The 17,441-nt window shown below is 37.8% G+C and overlaps 1 protein-coding gene across 3 annotated transcripts in view; it reads right to left on the bottom strand.

The window, feature by feature from the left end:
- The window catches only part of UBE2Q2 (ubiquitin conjugating enzyme E2 Q2), a 66,293-nt gene that overhangs the window by 7,325 nt on the left and 41,527 nt on the right, over positions 1–17,441 (bottom strand). For 2 of the 3 annotated variants that reach the window (XM_060617942.3, XM_060617941.3), the window contains 2 exons: positions 4,594–4,642; positions 4,050–4,145 (listed from right to left, as the gene is read on the bottom strand). In XM_060617942.3, the coding sequence (XP_060473925.2) occupies positions 4,050–4,145; positions 4,594–4,642 (145 nt within the window). Of the gene's footprint in view, positions 1–4,049; positions 4,146–4,593; positions 4,643–6,812; positions 6,910–17,441 lie in introns of those variants that run through there. The other variant, XM_078448923.2, reaches the window with a different exon arrangement.

Raw genomic sequence — 17,441 nt, 5'->3', positions numbered from 1 at the left:
TTCATTCTAACTGGTAACTTTAGTCCATTTTTTCTTGTGACTTTACCACCTTACTTCCTGGTTTCTATTTCTCTTGCTTTTTAACATTTTATTATCTCCTCCTGGAGTTCCAATAAGACATTTTAGACCTCCTTCTGATTGTTAGCTCTCAACTTCTACCACAATGTCTATCCCCATGTTCTTCTCATCTGTACAACATTGAGTTATTTCTTCTAACCAATTCTCTTCTGATACCTAATCCACCCATTGTTTCTCATTTCAATCATATTTTTCATTTCTATAAATTCTGTTTCATTCTTTTTTCAAATTTGTCTCATTATACCTGATGGTTTCATTGTTTGCTCAATTTTAGGATGCTTTTTTCTTTATATTATGTTTTACACAGAACTATTCATTTTCTCATAATTCTAATATCTAAAGTCTCTATTCTGTGTCTGATAATTCCAAAACCTAAAGTCTTTGGGAATATATATCTCTTATGTATTGTTTCTGCCAATTCTCATTATGCTGGCTTGCTTACTTGTGTGCTTGGGATTTTTCACACTGAATTCTTATTTGCTTGATCTTAATATTTGAGAATCTTGTAGGCTTAAATCAGAAAAGCTTTTCCTCTGAGGAGTATCTGTGCCTGCTTCTGATGAGAACTGTGGATATAACTAACATGAGATCATCTTAGCTTCCTTGGGAGAATCTCAGGATTATGCAAGGTTCTCACATTTGGTTTGCCAACCTTGCTCATTTATAAATAAAACACCGGAATACTTAGTACAGGTAGCACCTCTCCACTCCTTGAAAGGAAAAAACAAAAACCAGATGTCTCATCTGAAGGTGATCATTCACCACAGAATTCTCTAGGTAAATGACTGGAGGTCCATTAGGAGCAGGGTATGATAGGTGTCTTTGTTAGAAATAGCTTAGGGGCTGCTCCAAGAGTTGTGTGCTCTAGGATTTCACTATTTAACTCAACTATCATGCCCTCCATGCGGTGAATGAACATTTGTTAGGGTACTACCTTGCTTATCCAAACCCCAAATTCTTGCTAAGTCGTAATAGCAGAACTCTAGAAAGCTTTCTTACCACTACAGCCTAGATTTAATGTTATAGCCTGTATCCCCTGTTAACTGACCAGAAAACCAGCCCAGGCCAACATCCTCTGCCTTATGGCTTGCTCTCAGCTCCTGCTGGCTGAGCCTAGGGGAGCAAGCTAATGGCAAGACTGTACAGTGAGTGACTCTTGCTTGCATAGAGTTGCAGATCCTCAGCTCCATCAATCTTACCCTATCTCCAAATTTTATGTGTGCTGACAGCCAATTTTTTTGTTTTCCAGTACTTAGGTGTATCATTTTAGTAATATTTTCTTTTTTTTTTTTTAATGTTTATTTATTTTTGAGACAGAGAGAGACAGAGCATGAACGGGGGAGGGGCAGAGAGAGAGGGAGACACAGAATCGGAAGCAGGCTCCAGGCTCCGAGCCATCAGCCCAGAGCCCGATGCGGGGCTCGAACTCACGGACCATGAGATCGTGACCTGAGCTGAAGTCGGACGCTTAACCGACTGAGCCACCCAGGCGCCCCTTTAGTAATATTTTCAAGAGATAAACTCATTCATTTATTTTGAACCAATAGCTGATAGTATATTTAAAAATATTTTAAATAGGGGTGCCTGGGTGGCTCACTCGGTTAAGCATTTGACTTTGGCTCAGGTCATGATTCTTGTGGTTCAAGAGTTTGAGCTCTGGGTCAGGTTCTGTGCGGACAGCATTCACACTCTGTCTCTCCTCTATCTCTATCAAAAACAAAACACTAAACAATTTTTTTTTAATATTTAAAATATTTTTGAATAGTTATATGTCAAAAGAAAGAGCACAAATGATTTAAAGTCTCCCATCTCTAACCTGCCCCATCAATACTTCAATACCCCCATATCAGAAATAGTTGTTAGTACTTTCTTGATTATCCTGTAGAGTTTAAAAGCCTACAAGGTAGGGGCGCCTGGGTGGCTCAGTTGGTTAAGCGTCCAACTTTAGCTCAGGTCATGATCTCACAGTTCGTTGAGTTTGAGCCCTGCATTGGGCTCTGCGCTGACAGCCCAGAGCCTGAAGCCTGCTTTGGGTTCTGTGTCTCCCTCTCTCTCTGCCCCTCCCCACTCCTGCTCTGTCAGTCTTAAAAATAAATAAAACATTGAAAAAAAAATTTTAAAGTGTACAAGGTAAAACTCCTATTACATCATGTAAAGTTTCCAAATTCTTAACAGATATTAATAAGAAAAAAATGGAAGAGTGAGGTTTTATAACCATTCATTCAAAAAATTCACCTTCTAAGACATACTTTACTAGGCAAATGTGCTTAGCTGCTTGACTTAGCATTATATATAAAATGGTTATGTTATGTACTTGCTAAGAAAACTATATATAATGGAAATATAAAGGTTGAAAGTAATAACATTGACACTGAGTAATTCCAAGAGAACTGTGGCACTGAACAGAGTATTGATATTACAGAATTTTAAAACTAGAAGAGACTTAAAATATTTTAGCTCAAGATACAGAAGCCCAGAAGAGGTAAGTTTACACAGTGAGTTATTAGTACAATGTTCTTTCTTTTTTTGTTTTTTAAATGTTTTATTTATTTTTGAGACAGACAGAGTATGAGTGGGAGAGGGGCAGAGAGAGAGAGGGAGACACAGAATCTGAAGCAGGCTCCAGACTCTGAGCTGTCAGTACAGAGCCTGACATGGGGCTCGAACTCATGAACCACGAGATCATGACCTGAGCTGAAGTCAGACACATAACTGAGCCACCCAGGCACCCCTAAAATGTTCTTTCAATTACTCAAAATGATCTAAGCCTTTTATATTTTAACATGAAAGATATGCTAATTTTTTATAAAAACATGATGAAATTTAACATCAAGTTCTACATAAAAATAAATGCCAGGAAGAAATTTAAAAGACCAGAAGAAGTAAACCAAATGTTAATAGTATTTCTAGGTTACAGATGACTTCAGTTTTTTATATTTTTTCCTATATTAAAAACCATGCACTGCACATAAATTTTGTCAATACAAAAAATAAAATTCTAATAGCCTACTACATAATCATTCTATCGGCAGATTTAATACACCTAAAATATACACACTGTTAAGAAATGCTAGTTAAATGTAGTTAAGTAATTCACTAGTGTTCAATAATTAACTTCTAGACTTTACACAAAATGGTATTTTATTCCAGTGCAAAGAAATAGCTGTTAAAAGAACTCAAGTAAAATGAGTTATTGTATAGTACTATCCCAAATAGATGATTTTTCAAATGGCCTTCTCAATTTTTTGCTTCCTCTGTGAGTTAAGACTCTAGTGGACTCATGCTTTTGATGTGCAATACATTTATAAATACATTATTTAGATTTCATACTATTTGGATAGGCATTTAACACAAGATTCACAGACCTTTAGGAACTCCAAATTTTTAAAAATGTTAGGTTAGGATAACTTCCATCACACAAATACTTTTGCAAAATATACTAACTTCAGAGTATTGTCCTTGGTCCATTTAACTGTTTCGAGAAACTACAATTAGACATGGAAAGATGTTTCGGATATAGTGAATAAAGAACACAACACAGTGGGTAAGAGTAGAGACTAACACCAGACTGTCTGCTTCCAATTTTTGTTCTGCCACCTGTCATCTTAGACAAGTTATCTAACCTCTGTGTGCTTCAGTTTCCTCATCTACAAAATGAGAATAATAATACCTACTCTTAGGTTAGTAAAAGGATTGAAAGAGTACATACAAATAAAAAGTTTAGATCAAAGCCTAGCATATAAATGCTCACTGGAAATTAACTATTCTAACATGATCTCAATTTTGGGAAACTTCAAAGTACGTATAATTTTTTTACTAGTATTTTTTAACTTACATACCAATAATAGATTTACAATTATACACATGTCTTTCTATAGTAAGAATAACAAAGACTAAAAGAACAACACGTCTCCTAAGGTAACAGAAAATATAGATTATAAATGAGTATGTCATCGTCTTAATAAAAGTACCTTATTTGCTCCAAACTGTACTCTGGCTTTGCCTTTCACTAAGGTAGCATTGATTTGCATGATGACTGATTCTATTGAGTAGGCACTGCTCCAGCCCTACAGGAAGAAGAAAACACTTCTCTAAAACATAATGGTACTCTTGATTCCCACTTGGGAAAACTTAACAAAATGGCACATAAATAGCTCTACAACAGCAAGACAATGTTAAGAAGTCTGCATGCAAGAGAAAAAAGTTGGACCATTTCTAAAATCTTGTAAAACAAAAAAACCCTATATTCTAAGTATCAAATATGAGCAAATTAGAACCTTATATACACATTGCTCTTAGAATGCCTATCCTTGCATAGCTTAAACACCAAGTACAATGTCATTTTACTGATTTGCCTTAAATAACTTTTTCATTATTAAAAGTAGGTGCTATTGAAAACAACTTTTTTTTAAGTGGGTGGTATTACATCAGAGTCTTTCCCCTCAGAATCTAATTTACATCATCAAAACACTCCACTGAGATTGAAAAATATGAGTATCATAAGAAATTAGTTACCTGTTTTGTGAGAAGTTCCATACATAGTGCTCCACCACCCAACACATACCTTAAAAAGAGAAATGGATTCTTAATCTGCTAGATCTCAGTGTTTCTTCTTAATTTTTAATATTTTATTTTTTTATTTACATTGAGAGAGAAAGAGAGAGATAATGAGAGCGAATGAGCAGGGGAGGAGCAAAGAAAGAGGGGAGAGACAGAATCCCAAGACAGAATCCCACACTGACACACTGTCAGTGTGGAGCTCAATGTGGGGCTTGCACTCAGGAATCATGAGATCATTATCTGAGCCAAAAAAAATCAAGAGTCAGACACTTAACCGACTGAGCCACCCAGGTGCCCCCCTTGTAATTCTTAAAGTACTACCACTAAGGAAGTATGCATACAACCAAAGGTTAGAAGATAACATGCAAAAATGAGAACAGTGATTAGGGTTCTAGGACAAAGGATAGTTAAAAAATTCTAATGCCATCGCTTTATTATAGTCTTATTTTTTTTAAAATAATGAATCTTAGAATGCTTAAAGATGCTAAGGTATGTCAGAAACTAGGAACTTACCCTAAATATTTCAGAGAATGGAAATGCTATATTCATCTGAATATTTCTCTACTATCATGTTAGCCAATGGCACCAACTTTACCTTATCTATAATAATGAACACCCACATTTTGTGGTTTAAATTGTTTTTATCCATTCTTTTGTGAGGATCAAATGGTTCTGACCACAGAGCCCCTCTCTGGGTCTCCTCAATTTCTCTTGCTAATCCTGAGAACTGTTCTCTGAACCAGACAACTTCTGGCAATTTCCTGGATCTCTCTTAGGAAATCATTATTTAGATCAACATTATTCAACCTTTTAACCCCTTCTCAAACAAAATAATTTCATTTCTACTTTGTTATTTTAAACTTCAAGATACATGAAATATCATGTCTAAAAATAAAATCAAGAGCATGATAATTATAGAAGAAGGACTGATAAATCTTGAAAACATGTAAGCTAAGACCACAGGTCTGATTAGATATAAGTGAACACTGAGTCCATTACAAACTTTTTTTGTCCCCAGGGACTTTCCCCCCTTGCCTGAGATTCCTTTTGCTCCCTACTCTTCCAAATGCCGTATTTCCCCCCAATAAAACTCAAGACCATTCTAGCCTGCAGATTTTGTATTCTGGCTAACGAAACACATCCTTGGGTTGACCTAACCAAATTACAGAAAAGTAAGGAATCTAAAAACTTCTACTATAGACCATTATAATTGTTATAGTGAAATTATTCAATAATGGAAATTATTCAATAATTCCCACTTCCTGGAGAATTTAAGCAAGTGTCTCTTACGTGGCTACACCAGACCTTGGAAACTTCCAAAGTTAAAGTTTATAGGAGGAAAAGAAAAGCACTTCAAAACACTAGATTTGGGTGGAGAGTCATGGGATTTTAAACTTCTTTGTGTATTCCCCAATGTTCCTAAAACACAAAAATCTATCTCCAATCATTTGACTCTCCCAATGGGCTCAGAGTGTCTTATGTATAGTGGTTTTAATTTTTTTTTTTTTTTAACGTTTATTTACTTTTGAGACAGAGAGAGACAGAGCATGAATGGGGGAGGGTCAGAGAGACGGAGACACAGAATCTGAAACAGGCTCCAGACTCTGAGCTGTCAGCACAGAGCCTGACGTGGGGCTCGAACTCACGGACCGCGAGATCATGACCTGAGCTGAAGTCGGCCGCTTAACCGACTGAGCCACCCAGGTGCCCCTATAGTGGTTTTAAATAAACACTTGCAAATTGAACAGAATTAGAAGATCCATGTTTTCATTTGGATTTTGCTTTCTCCACAAATTGCTCAGACTCTAGTAATCTGTTAATGAGTTAACACTATTCTTGATCCTTACACTTCAGAAATACAAAATGCAGACAGGGACTCCAGGACTTATCTTAGGAAAAGGAGTTATGTAGACCAGCCTGAGTTACCAATTATCCAACTGCCACATTTCTTTTTAGCACTCTACTCTTTATTCTGAAGATGGAGAGTCTTTCAGGTGGGAAGAAGGAAAGTTTTTGTACTCACAGGTCAAATAAAGTACGTTTTCTACAATGCTGTAACTACGCAAATGTCTAGTACCCATACAAAAAGTGAGATAAGTAAATTTTTCCATAATACACACTATCAGCAGCATTTACACCTAAAAGGAGTGGCTGATAGAACTCTACTTCCATACTGAGTTATATTCATTTTATGATATATGTTCCAAACCCTTACTGTTCTTTGCCTCCAAACAAATAGTTCCTGCTGAATATTGAGACAATTCAAGAACACTGGAAAGAAAGAAAAAAATAATAATCTACTGGTCATTTAAAGATAATATGCCACATTCACAGGCAAAGTAATATTTTCAGCTTAAAAAACTTCAGTTGTGGGTGCCTTGCTGGCTCAGTTGGTGAAGTGTGTGACTCTTGATCTCAGGGTGTGAGCTGGGCACTGGATGTAGATATTACTTAAAAATAAAATATTTAAAAAACAAGAACAACCAACCAAACAAACAAAAACCCTTCAGTTGCCAAAGTTATAAAATAAACACTATCCTAAAGCTTAGCCTCTTCAGGCAATTTGTGATTTTTGTTTTATTAGGAGCTTCTTGCAAGAATGTTTGCTAGCTAACTTGCCCATCCACAAGCTACAATGATCACTTCAACTGCACTGATGAGGAGACAACAGAAAACATGTATCAGTACTAAAGTGTTAATACAACATGATTCTTAAGTGAGCCTAAGAAATGAGAAATGTAAAATTTTTAGTTTTTAAAAAATGTTTATTTATTTATTTTTTGAGAGAGAGAAAGAGCACAAGCAGGGGAGGGGCACAGAGAGAGGGAGACACAGAATCTGAAGTAGGCTCCAGGCTCCGAGCTTTTAGCGGAGAGCCCGATGCAGGGCTTAAACTCAAGAACTTTGAGATCACAACCTGTGCCGAAGTCAGATGCTTAAGTGACTGAGCTACCTAGGCCCCAGAAATGTAAAATTTTTATATTAGAGTCAAATTCTTCACAATAATCACATTTTTTAAAAAAAGGAAGGCTTATTAGCCCACATAAAACAGTCATGACCCTTCCCTTCCTTGAGACAAGGAAATATTAATTATTGATTGTAAGAACAGAGGCTTTAGATAGGAATGAAAGAAAATGCTGGGACTTAAAACCAGATTATTAACATGTTTCCTCAATACAAACAGAAACAACCCATGGTCATCTAGAAGTAGTGATATTCTCTTCATGGATGACTGGGGCACAAGTAATAATTTACATTATATCAACCAATAAAGAAAGCATTTTCAGTTGCCTACAAATAGCTCTCACAATGTATTAATGAGAGAAAAACAATCTTTATGATTCTCTCTCAAGTTACTACACTCTGATCTGGATTAAGCAAGAAAGATAGTCAGATACTAGTGGCTCATTAAAATAACTCATAAAAACATCAAGACAGAATTATGTATTACCCTAAATTGTCTACATCTTGCTAACCTACTGTATTTCCCTATCTGATTCATTGAGTCACAAATATTTACTGCACACATATATGCTACACACTGAGCCAGGCAGAGTATACGTTGAAGAAAACTGACAGGACCCTGTCCTTCATGATGGGAAAGGGGACCCAGAGTTCTAGGAGAAGGAATAACCAAGGGGCTTTTTAAAAGTATGGTAGTCAGGAGCAGCATTTCTAAGAGAAATGCACAAGCTGAGATTTGCAGGACTTAAAAGTGTGGGTGGGAGTAACACGCCAGGAAGATGAATGTATGTATAAGAAAGGTTATGAGGAGGGGTGCCTGGGTGGCTCAGTTGGTTGAGCATCCACCTCTTAATTTCGGCTCAGGTCATGATCCTAGAATCGTGGGATCCAGCCCTGCATCTGCCTCCATAATGAGTGTGGAGCCTGCCTAAGATTCTAAAATATTTAAAGAAATATTAAAAACAAGAAAGGTTATGAAGAAAAAAAAAAAGTTTGCTGGGTACTGGGGGCTGAAAGATATCCAGTGGGGTACCAGCTTAGACAGGGGAAGTCTGGTACAAGAGTATTAAAGAGATGGGGGGCGCCTGTGTGGCTCAGTCGGTTAAGCATCCGACTTCGGCTCAGGTCATGATCTCGTGGTCCATGAGTTCGAGCCCCGCATCAGGCTCTGTGCTGACAGCTCAGAGCCTGGAGCCTGTTTCAGATTCTGTGTCTCCTTCTCTCTCTGACCCTCCCCCATTCATGCTGTCTCTCCCTGTCTCAAAAATAAATAAGTAAACGTTAAAAAAATTTTTTTAAATAAATAAATAAAAACATACTCCTTTAAAAAATAATAATAATAAAATAAAGAGAAAGACAAGGGCAAGATCACAGGTGGCTTACGGTAAGGGTTGGGGTGCCTGGGTGGCTCAGTCAAGTTAAGAGTCGACTTCAGCTCAAGTCATGATCTTACCTTGTGGTTTTTGAGTTTGAGCCCCGCATTGGGCTCTGTGCTGACAGCTCGGAGCCTGGAGCCTGCTTTGGATTCTGTGTCTCCCTCTCTCTCTCTGCCCCTCCCCCACTCACACTTTGTCTCTGAAAAAAGAATGAACCTTAAAAAAATTAAAAAAGAAAAAAAAAGAATATGGCAAGGGCATCAACCTGTAAGAGCAAATGGAAAGATACGGAAGAGCTTAAGCAGGGGAGCAACATAATCAAACACAAATTTATAAAATATCACTTTAAAGCTTACATGAGGGAAGGAACAGAGGAGTCCAGTCAGAAATCCTCTGAAGTGATGGTAGTAGCAACAGAAATGGAGACAAGTAACTGGATCTTGGAACCCTCTGAGAAGGAGAATTAGAAGACCGGATATGGGAAATGAAGGAAAGGTGTTATAAAGAATAACTCCCAGTTCAATAACTGAGATATGAAAGGCTGGGAAGGGAGACTGGAAAGGAGAGGAGTTCAAGTTTTTGTGCTACAAAATTTGAGATGCCTATGTAAGAGATATTCCAGGGGCACCTGGGTGGCTCAGTCAGTTAAGCATCCGACTCTTGATTTCAGCTCAGGTCATGATCTCATGGTTCATGGATGATCTGACTGCATGGAGCCTCCTTGGGATATTCTCTCTCTCTCTCTCTCTCTCTCTCTCTCTCTCTCTCTGCCCCTCCTCTGCTCGTGCTCTCCCTCGCTCTCAAAATAAATAAGTAAATTTAAAAAAGAGAGAAAGACATTCCAGTAGAGATGTCAAAAAACAGGTAGACACTGGGAGCAGTAAAGATATATAAAAATGCAGGATACAAAACCTGGGAGTCACTGACACAGGAGGTATTTTGAAAGCCATGGGAGCCTTTTCAATAAATAATACTAGAGTAATCGGACCATTAGGCAAAACTCTAGGACCTAAATCTCATACCTTATACAAAAACTAACTCAAAATGATTCACAAACTTATCTGTAAAATGTAAAACTACAGAACTTTGAGAAAACACAGAACAGGAGAAAATCTTCAAGATCCGGGACAAGGCAAAAGTTCTTAAAATTGATGCCAAAAGCATAATCCCTAGAAGGAAAAACATCTATAAGTTGAAACTCATCAAAACTAAAAACTTTTTGCAAGATATAAAATCAATATATCAATAACAGATTTTTTATCTGTTGCATTTCCATATGCTAGTAATGAAATAGCAGAAAGAGAAATTAAGAAAACGATCCTATTTACAATTATATTAAAAGGAATACCTAGGAATAAATTTAATGAAGGAGGTGAAAGACCAGTACTCTAAAACCTCTAAGACACTGATGAAAGAAATAGAAGGTGACACAAATAAATGGTAAGATATACTGTGCTCATGGACTGGAAGAATACTGTTTTGGATAATAGAGGCATTTAAACAACCTAAAGACTCAGTGCAATCCCTACCAAAATACCAACAATGTTTTTCAGAAAACTAGAACAAAAATCTTAAGATTTGTATGGAACCACAAAAGGCTGAATAGCCAAAGCAATCTTGAGAAAAAAACAACAAACCTGGAGGTATCACAAGTTCATATTTCTTTTTTTTTTTAATTTTTTAACATTTATTTATTTTTGAGACACAGAGAGACAGAGCATGAACAGGGGTGGGTCAGAGAGAGAGGGAGACACAGAATCTGAAACAGGCTCCAGGCTCTGAGCAGTCAGCACAGAGCCCGACGCGGGGCTCAAACTCACGGACAGTGAGATCGTGACCTGAGCCAAAGTCGGACGCTTAACCGACTGAGCCACCCAGGTGCCCCACAAGTTCTTATTTCAAACTATATTACAAAGCTATAGTAATCAAAACAGTATGGTACTGGCACAAAAAGAAACACATAGATCAATGGAACAAAATAGAGCCCAGAAGTAAACACATGTTTACATGGTCAATTAATCTAGGACAAAAAAAGACAAAAATATACAATAGGGAAAAAGACCATTTCTTCAATAGTGTTGGGAGAACTGGACAGCTACATGCAAAAGAATGAAACTGGACCATTCTCTTACATCACACAAAAATAAACTCAAAATGGATTAAAGACCTAATTGTTAAGATTTGAAACCATAAAACTCCTAGAAGAAAACATAGGGAGTAAACCCTTATAAATCAGTCTTAGCAATATTTTTCTGGATAGGTCTCTCCAGGCAAAGGAAACAAAAGCAAAAATAAACAATTAGGACTACATCAAACTAAAAAGTTTTTGCACATTAAAAGAAACCATCAAAAAAACAAAACAAAAAACAAGGCAACCTACTCGATGGGAAAAGCTATTCACAAATGATATATCCAATAAGGGGTTAATATCCAAAGTGTGTAAAGAACTCCTACAACTCAACACCAGAAAAATTATAATCCAGTTTAAAAATGGAAAACCTGAATAGATATTTTTCCAAAGAATACCTACAGATGGCTAACCGACATATGAAGAGGCTCACTAATCATCAGGAAAATGCAAATCTAAACCACATGATAATATCCACTCACACCAGTCAGAATGACCAGTATCAAAAAGACAAGAAGCATAAGTGTTGTCCAGGATGTAGAGAAAGGGAACCCTCATGCACTGTTGGTAGGAATGGAAATTGGTGTACCCACTGTGGAAGACAGTATGGAGGTTCCTCAAAAGAAATGTACTAAAAAGAAAAGTACATACAATCTAGTAATTCCACTTCTGGGTATTTACCCAAAGAAAATGAAAACATTAATTTGAAAAGGTAGGTTTACTGCAGTATTATTTACAGTAGCCAAAATATGGACACAATCCAAGTGTCTATTGATAGATGAATGGATAAAGAAGTGGTGTGTGCACACACACACACGCGCGCGCACACACACACACACACACACACACACACACACACACACAGAGGAATATTACTCAGCCTTAAAAAGGAATGAGACCTTGCCATGTGTGACACATGGATAGATCTAGGGTATAATGCTAAGTGAATGAAAGAAGTCAGACAGGGAAAGACAAATACCATACGATTTCACTTGTATGTGGAATCTAAAAAATAAAACAAATGAACAAAGAGCAAAAAAAATACAACAGACTTGTAGTTGCCAGGCCAGGGGGTAGGAGGAAGGTGGCATGGGAAGTGGGGGAGAATAGGTGACGGGGATTAAGAGGTACAAACTTCCAGTTATAAAAGAAATAAATTATGGAGATAAAAAGGTCAGCACAGGAATATAGTTAATAATATTGTAATAACTTTGTATGGTGACAAATGGTAACTATACTTATCACAGTATGCATTTTATAATGCTTAAAATTGGCAAATCACTAAGTTGTACACCCAAAAGTAATGATAGTATATATCAACTATACTTCAATTTAAATAAATAAACTAAAAACCTTTGCTCCACAAGTAATTCTATTAAGAGGATAAAATGAAGGTACATACTGGAAGAAATTAAAAACCACATATCCAACAAAGAACTACTATGTAGTTCATATTAAATATTTTTTCAAAATTCAACAATAAAATAAAAAACAATCCAATTAAAGAACTGGCAAGCAACATGGACAGATATTTCAGGGAAGAGAATATGAAATTGCCAAATAAGCACATAGAAAATATTAGATATTAGAAAATACACATTAAGGAAACAATTTTTTTAATGTTTATTTATTTTTGAGAGAGACAGAGACAGAGTGTGAGGGGTGAGTGGGGGGCAGAGAGAGGGAGACACAGAATCTGAAGCAGGTTCTAGGCTCTGAGCTGCCAGCACAGAGCCTGACGCAGGGCTCGAACTCACGAACCATGAGATCATGACGTGAGCCAAAGTCAGACATTCAACCGACTGAGCAACCCAGGTGCCCCAAAGAAACACAAATTAAAACCACGCTGAGGTATCACCATCTCTCAGAATGGCTAAAATAAAAACAAGTGGGAACACCAAATGCTGGCAAGGATGTGGAGAGACTAGATCACTCACACATTCCTGGTAAGGATATAAAGTGGTATAGTCACTATGGTAAAGTTTGTCAATTTCTTTAAAAATTCAATATGCTGCAATAACTGTATGACCCAGCCATTCTACTCCTGGACATGTATCCCAGAGAAAGCAAAACACATTCATACAAAAACATGTATACAAGAACTCATATAAGCTTTATTTGCATCAGCCCAACACTAGAATCAAGCTAGAAGTCCTTCAAGTAGTAACTGATTAAACAAAATGTGGTACATGGTACACCATGGAATACTTCCTAGCAATTAAAACGAACTAGTCAAACACGTTAGATGAACCTCCAGGGAAATCAGGACAAATAAAAAAAACTAATTGCTAAAAATTACAATCCCAAAATGTATGATTCCATTTATGTAACCTTTTTTCTGAAATGACAAAATATGAAAAATGCAGGATTAGTGGTTGCCAGAAGTTGGAAAAGTGGGTAATAAGAGGGAGATGGGTGTGGTTTAAAAATACAAGGAGGATTCTTGTGTATTTGGAACTTCAGTATCTTCACTGTGGTGGTGGAGACACAAACATACACAGGTGATCAAGTTGTGTAGAACTTAATACATACATACATACAAATGAGTTATAAGAGAAACTGGGAAAATCTGAGTAAGTTCTATGGATTGTATCAGTCTTATTGTGATATTACACTACAGTTTTGTGAAACATTACCCTGGAAAGGTGTACAGGAATCTTTTTTATTTCTTATAGCTGCGTGTGAGTATACAATTATCTCAAAATTTTCAAAAAGCCACAGGAATAGAAGGAAATGAGAAAAGAGAAAGGACCCATACCAAATTCTGAAGAACTCCAACATGCAGAAGTCAGGTGAACAAGGAGTTGCCAGCTAGAGACTGAGAGGAGCACAGTCAGAAGCCAAGAGAAAAAGGTTTTCAATGTTGTTGAGAAATCAGATAATCAAATATGATAAAGCCTGAAAAAGGACCCCTGGATTTACCAACATGGAAATCCCTGTTGGACATCAGAGTTTGGGAGGAATGTTAAGAGCCAATACCAGACTACAGGGGCTGAAGAGTGACAAGGAAGTGAAAAGTGTGATTATGTACACATTGCTGTGGGAGTGTAAGTGGTACAGCCACTTTGGAAAACAGTCTGGCATTTCATTAAGAAGTTCAACAGTTACTAGAGGACCTAGTAATTCCACACATGTATGAAAGAAATGAGAATATACATGCAGACATTTATGTGAATGTTCATAGTAGCATTATTCATGATAGTCAAGGTATCACAAATGTACGGGGCTCCTGGGTAGCTCAGTCAGTTGAGTGTCTGACTCTTGATTTCAGCTTGGTCATGGTCTCGCAGTTGGTGGGTTTGAGCTCCACATCAGGTTCTGCACTGGTGGTGCAGGGCCTGCTTGTAATTCTCTCTCCCTCCCCTGCCACTGCCCCCCGCCCCCCAATTTCTATCTCTGCCCCTCCCCCACTCTTGCTCTCTTAAATAAATAAACTTTAAAGAGAAAAAAAAAAGAAACAAATGTCCACGGATAAATAAAATGTGGTATAGCCATATAATATAATATTATTCGTCCATAAGATGGAGTTAAGTATTAAAATATGTTACAATATAGATAAACTTTAAGAACATTTTGCTAACTGAAAGAAGCCAGCCACAGAAGGTTGCATTTTGTAGGATTCCATTTACATGAAATGTGCAAAACAGGAAATCTTTCAAGACAGAAAGAAGATGAGTGGTTGCCAGTGGGTGGGGAGTTGGTGGGGGTGGGGGTGGGGGGATGAGGAATGGTTGCTAACAGGCACAGGGTTTCTTTTGGAGAATGATGAAAGTGTTCTGAAATTAGAGAACGGTAATAGTTATACAACTTCTATGAATTTACTAAAAACCACTGAATTGTACATTTTAAAAGGGTGAGTTTTATCATATGTGAACTGTATCACAATAAAGGTGTTACTTAACACAATGGCTATCATAAGAAACAGGAATAGAGTAACAGCTAGAAAATGACAGAGGATATAAAATATATGGAACTGCTCAATAATCTGATCAGACTCACACAGTGCTTCAGCCTGATTGTGAGATTGCAAAATTCTGCATTTTATCAGTCCTTCACATTTTGTAGTTCTTCCCAAGTCAGCCAGTAAATCTTCCCCATCACTTAACAGTTGACTATGAAGACCAAAGTCACTGATTTTTTTTCAAATCAGCATTCACCTTACATTCACCTTTCCATTCCCACTGTACCATTTTAGGTTGTCCTCACTTCACTCTAAGGGCCATCAGCTCTTAACTAGCCTTGCATTCTTCTAGGCTTTGGGAACACAATCTGTCTTCTTCCACTGTTACCATATTTCTCTCTAAAACATTCTCTTTCCTATATTTTCCTGTTCCTGATCCAGCTACTGAGAGATAAATTCAGTATCCATGGGTAACAGTTTCCTTACCAGGAAAAAAAAAGAAGATGAAAACAAACAAACAAAACAAAAAATCCTCTCACCACTCCATAATCCTAAATTACAACAAGATATTCTGTCAGCACAATTTCATACAACTCTTCTGTATGAATTCTACCTACCTTGTTTTTGTAGCTCAAACTCATCTGGTATGCTATAAATATATCATGCCCTTTCTTAGATATGTGATTGTATTTACTTTTTAACTATGTAGATAATTTTCCTTCAACCTCCACCAGTAGACCAAACCGAACTCGCTCATATATCAATGCCCACCTGAGAACCCACCTACTTGACAGTCTTCCCAGATCACTACTACTGGAAGCAATTCCCTTTTCCTTTAACCTCAGAGAACTCAAGTCCACACTTCACATTTGCCAATCAATGAAGTACTTATATTTTTAATCTCCTTTTATACTGCTGGCTTTTTTTTTTTTTTGAGTGAGAGTGTGAGCAGGGGAGGGGCAGAGAGAGAGGGAGAGGGAGAGAGGGAGAGAGGGAGAGAGGGAGAGAGGGAGAGAGGGAGAGAGGGAGAGAGGGAGAGAGGGAGGGAGGGAGGGAGGGGGGGAGGGGGAGGGGGGGAGAGGGAGAGAGAGAGGGAGAGAGGGAGAGAGGGAGAGAGGGAGAGAGGGAGAGAGGGAGAGAGGGAGAGAGGGAGAGAGGGAGAGAGGGAGAGAGGGAGAGAGGGAGAGAGGGAGAGAGGGAGAGAGGGAGAGAGGGAGAGAGAGAGAGAGAGGGAGAGAGGGAGAGAGGGAGGGGGAGAGAGAGGGAGAGAGGGAGGGGGAGAGAGAGAGAGAGAGGGGGGGAGAGAGAGAGAGAGAGGGGGAGAGAGAGAGAGAGAGAGAGAGAGAGAGAGAGAGAGAATCAAAGCAGGCTCCAGGCTCTGAGCTGTCAGCACAGAGCCCGACATGGGGCTTGAACTCACAAACCGCAAGATCATGACTTAAGCCAAAGTCAGACACTTAATCAACTGAGCCACCCAGGCATGAAAAAACATTTTATTAGAAGATTTGTTTGGATAAGTAACAAGCTGACTTATTATTCAAATTTATTCATTTGTATAATGGTAAATAATACCATTGTAGCAAAAAGCAACGAAGAGAAACTATATCACAGATTTTTAAATTGAAAAGTATTATTTAACTTCACGTGTTTGTCTCCACAACTAGGTGGTAAACTACTTAAAATCATAAGTTCTTAAAACTCTTAGAATTTCCCACAACAAACTGTGAAAACTCTGCTGGTCAAGGTTATAGCAGATTTCAAAATGATCTGACAAGAATATTTTTATACATTTATCTTGAATTTATAAAATTTTTCTAAATCTTTTCCTTAATCATTTGTAGCCATCCTTCCATATTTTTTAATCTAAATGAAACTATTACTATATCAACAGTAGCAATGATCAAAGTAAGGACTGGATATTTTTAGATCTTTTTAAAAAAAAAATTTTTTTTTTTTACATTTAATTTTGAGAGACAGCGCGCCGCGCGCGCATGAGCGGGGGAGGGGCAGAGAGAGAGGGAGACACAGAATCAGAAACAGGCACCAGGCTCCAGGCTCCAAGATATCAGCACAGAGCCCGACGCAGGACTCGAAACATGAACCGTGAGATCATGACCTGAGCCGAAGTCAGACACTTAACCGACTGAGCCACCCAGGCGCCCCTTTTTAGATCTTAATCAGCATAATATGCATTACCTCACAAGGTTGAATTAGTCAACTGAGCATTTCATAATTCCCAAATTAGCATATATATTTTTAAGTTTATTTACTTATTTTGAGAAAGAGAGAGTGTGCAGGGGAGAGGCAGAGAGAGAATCCCAAGCAGGCCCCACACTGTCAGTGTGGAGCTCAGTGCAGAGCTCAAACTCAGGAACCGTGAGATCATGACCTGAGCCAAAGTCAAGAGTCAGATACTCAACCAACCAAGCCACCC

This window comes from Panthera onca, chromosome B3 (assembly GCF_046562875.1).
Source record: "Panthera onca isolate mPanOnc1 chromosome B3, mPanOnc1 haplotype 2, whole genome shotgun sequence".
In the NCBI taxonomy this organism is placed as follows: Eukaryota; Metazoa; Chordata; class Mammalia; order Carnivora; family Felidae; genus Panthera; species Panthera onca.
Note: the sequence above shows the minus strand (reverse complement) of the source record. Positions and strands in the feature narration are given on the sequence as shown.